Here is a 1,726-nt window from a genome sequence, read left to right as displayed (position 1 = left end):
GTCGAGGTGGTTGTGTGGAGAGTAGGGAGGGGGGAGGGGGGGGGGGGGGGGGGGGGGGGGTTGGAATTTCATGCATGCATAGTAGTGAACAGTAAATACAGCGAGGCCCCCGGTGGTGGTTGATGGTTTGAAACCGTTGTCTGACGGCAAACGTCTTTACTTTTTTTTTTTTTTTTTTTTCGTAATTAGTTTTTTTTTTTTTTTCTCTTTTTTTTTTTTTTCTCTAAATTAGGCCCCCAAAATTTTATTTTATAATTTTTTTTTTCGTAATTATTTTTTTTTTTTTTTTTAATTTTTTTTTTTTTTTTTCGTATTTATTTTTTTTTTTTTTTCTCGTAATTACAGACGTCCAGAAATTTTTTTTTCGTAATTTCCCTTTTTTTCGTAATTATAGACGTACAGATTTTTTTCTTCTTTCATGATTTACTTTTTTTTTCGTAATTAGATGTCCAGAATTTTTTTTTTCGTAATTTCCCTTTTTTTCGTAATTACAGACGTACAGATTTTTTTCTTCTTTCATGATTTACTTTTTTTTTCGTAATTACAGACGTACAGAATTTTTTTTTCATAATTACAGATGTACAGAATTTTTTTTTTTCATAATTTACTTTTTTTTTCGTGATTACAGACGTCCAGAATTTTTTTTTCGTAATTTACTTTTTTTTTCTCGTAATTACAGACGTCCAGAAATTTTTTTCTTTTCGTAATTTACTTTTTTTTTCTCGTAATTACAGACGTCCAGAAATTTTTTTCTTTTCGTAATTTACTTTTATTTTCTCGTAATTACAGACGTCCAGAAATTTTTTGAAACAGAATCTGAGATTCGGAATTTACAGACGTGTCGTCTTTTCTTACAGAAAATATCGCAATATATATATATATATATATATCGTATCGCGATGCGTATATATATCGTACCGACCAGATTCCTTAGCGTTAATCAACGCAGTGAAAACGTGAAACTTTCTCCTTCATACAGTAAAGTCCGGACATTAGCGGTTAGCGGCTATTATGCAAATCGTGGACGTAGCTAGGCTATTGCGCAATTTACACTTTACAATTTTGTGCGACCGTCTGACGATCGACGTCGACGTGTCCGGTTCTGTCGGTAAACACCGGAGGTTCGGTGTTGCGATAATATTTAAACTAAATCCACTGTCGGTCAAAAAAAAGTTTTCCGAACTAAATCGAAGTAACCGACGCAGTACTGAAAGTGCGTGTCTGTGAACTCCTCAGGAAACGTTAGCGTCGTTCCTTGTTGAACTTTTGAACTGGACGTGACAGTCACAGCCTAAAAAGAGGAAATTGCGCAATAGCCTAGCTACGCCCAAGGATTTGCAATAACCGCTAACCTTCCGGACTTTACTATAAAAAAAGGAGAAGTTCCGAGTTCCGTTGTCAGATGCAGGAGAACGACGTCGGTGGCGACATGAAGGTGAGCTGATCTCGGATTTTTTTTTTTGTTTTAAATTTTTCGCTTTTTTTTTTTTTTCTTCTTACGAAGAGGGAAAAAATTTTTTTCTTTAATTTCGGAGCCTTAAAATTTTTTTTTTTTTTGAGTGGGAAAAAAAGTTCTCAAGTAGTGATTATCAATCTATGGTAAGCAGACCATCGGTGGACCCGCCCCTGAGCGCCCTCCGGTGGTCACTTAAGTGTATTTTGTGACAAAATGGCGTTAATTGGTTCTGGTGTGTTTTTTTTTTTTTTTTTTTTTTTTTTTTGGTGG

General features: G+C 34.6%; 1 protein-coding gene across 1 annotated transcript in view; it reads left to right on the top strand.

Annotated features, from left to right (window-relative positions):
* The first annotated feature begins 1,116 nt into the window (after positions 1–1,116).
* The window catches only part of LOC103398805 (fibroblast growth factor receptor 1-A-like), a 34,362-nt gene continuing 33,752 nt past the window's right edge, over positions 1,117–1,726 (top strand). The window contains exon 1 of the mRNA XM_025053820.1: positions 1,117–1,435. Within this exon, the coding sequence (XP_024909588.1) occupies positions 1,403–1,435 (33 nt within the window). The 5' untranslated portion in view covers positions 1,117–1,402. The remainder of the gene's footprint in view (positions 1,436–1,726) is intronic.

The sequence above is a fragment of the Cynoglossus semilaevis genome, unplaced genomic scaffold (genome assembly GCF_000523025.1).
Source record: "Cynoglossus semilaevis isolate Cse_v1.0 unplaced genomic scaffold, Cse_v1.0 scaffold19, whole genome shotgun sequence".
NCBI lineage: Eukaryota > Metazoa > Chordata > Actinopteri > Pleuronectiformes > Cynoglossidae > Cynoglossus > Cynoglossus semilaevis.
Note: the sequence above shows the minus strand (reverse complement) of the source record. Positions and strands in the feature narration are given on the sequence as shown.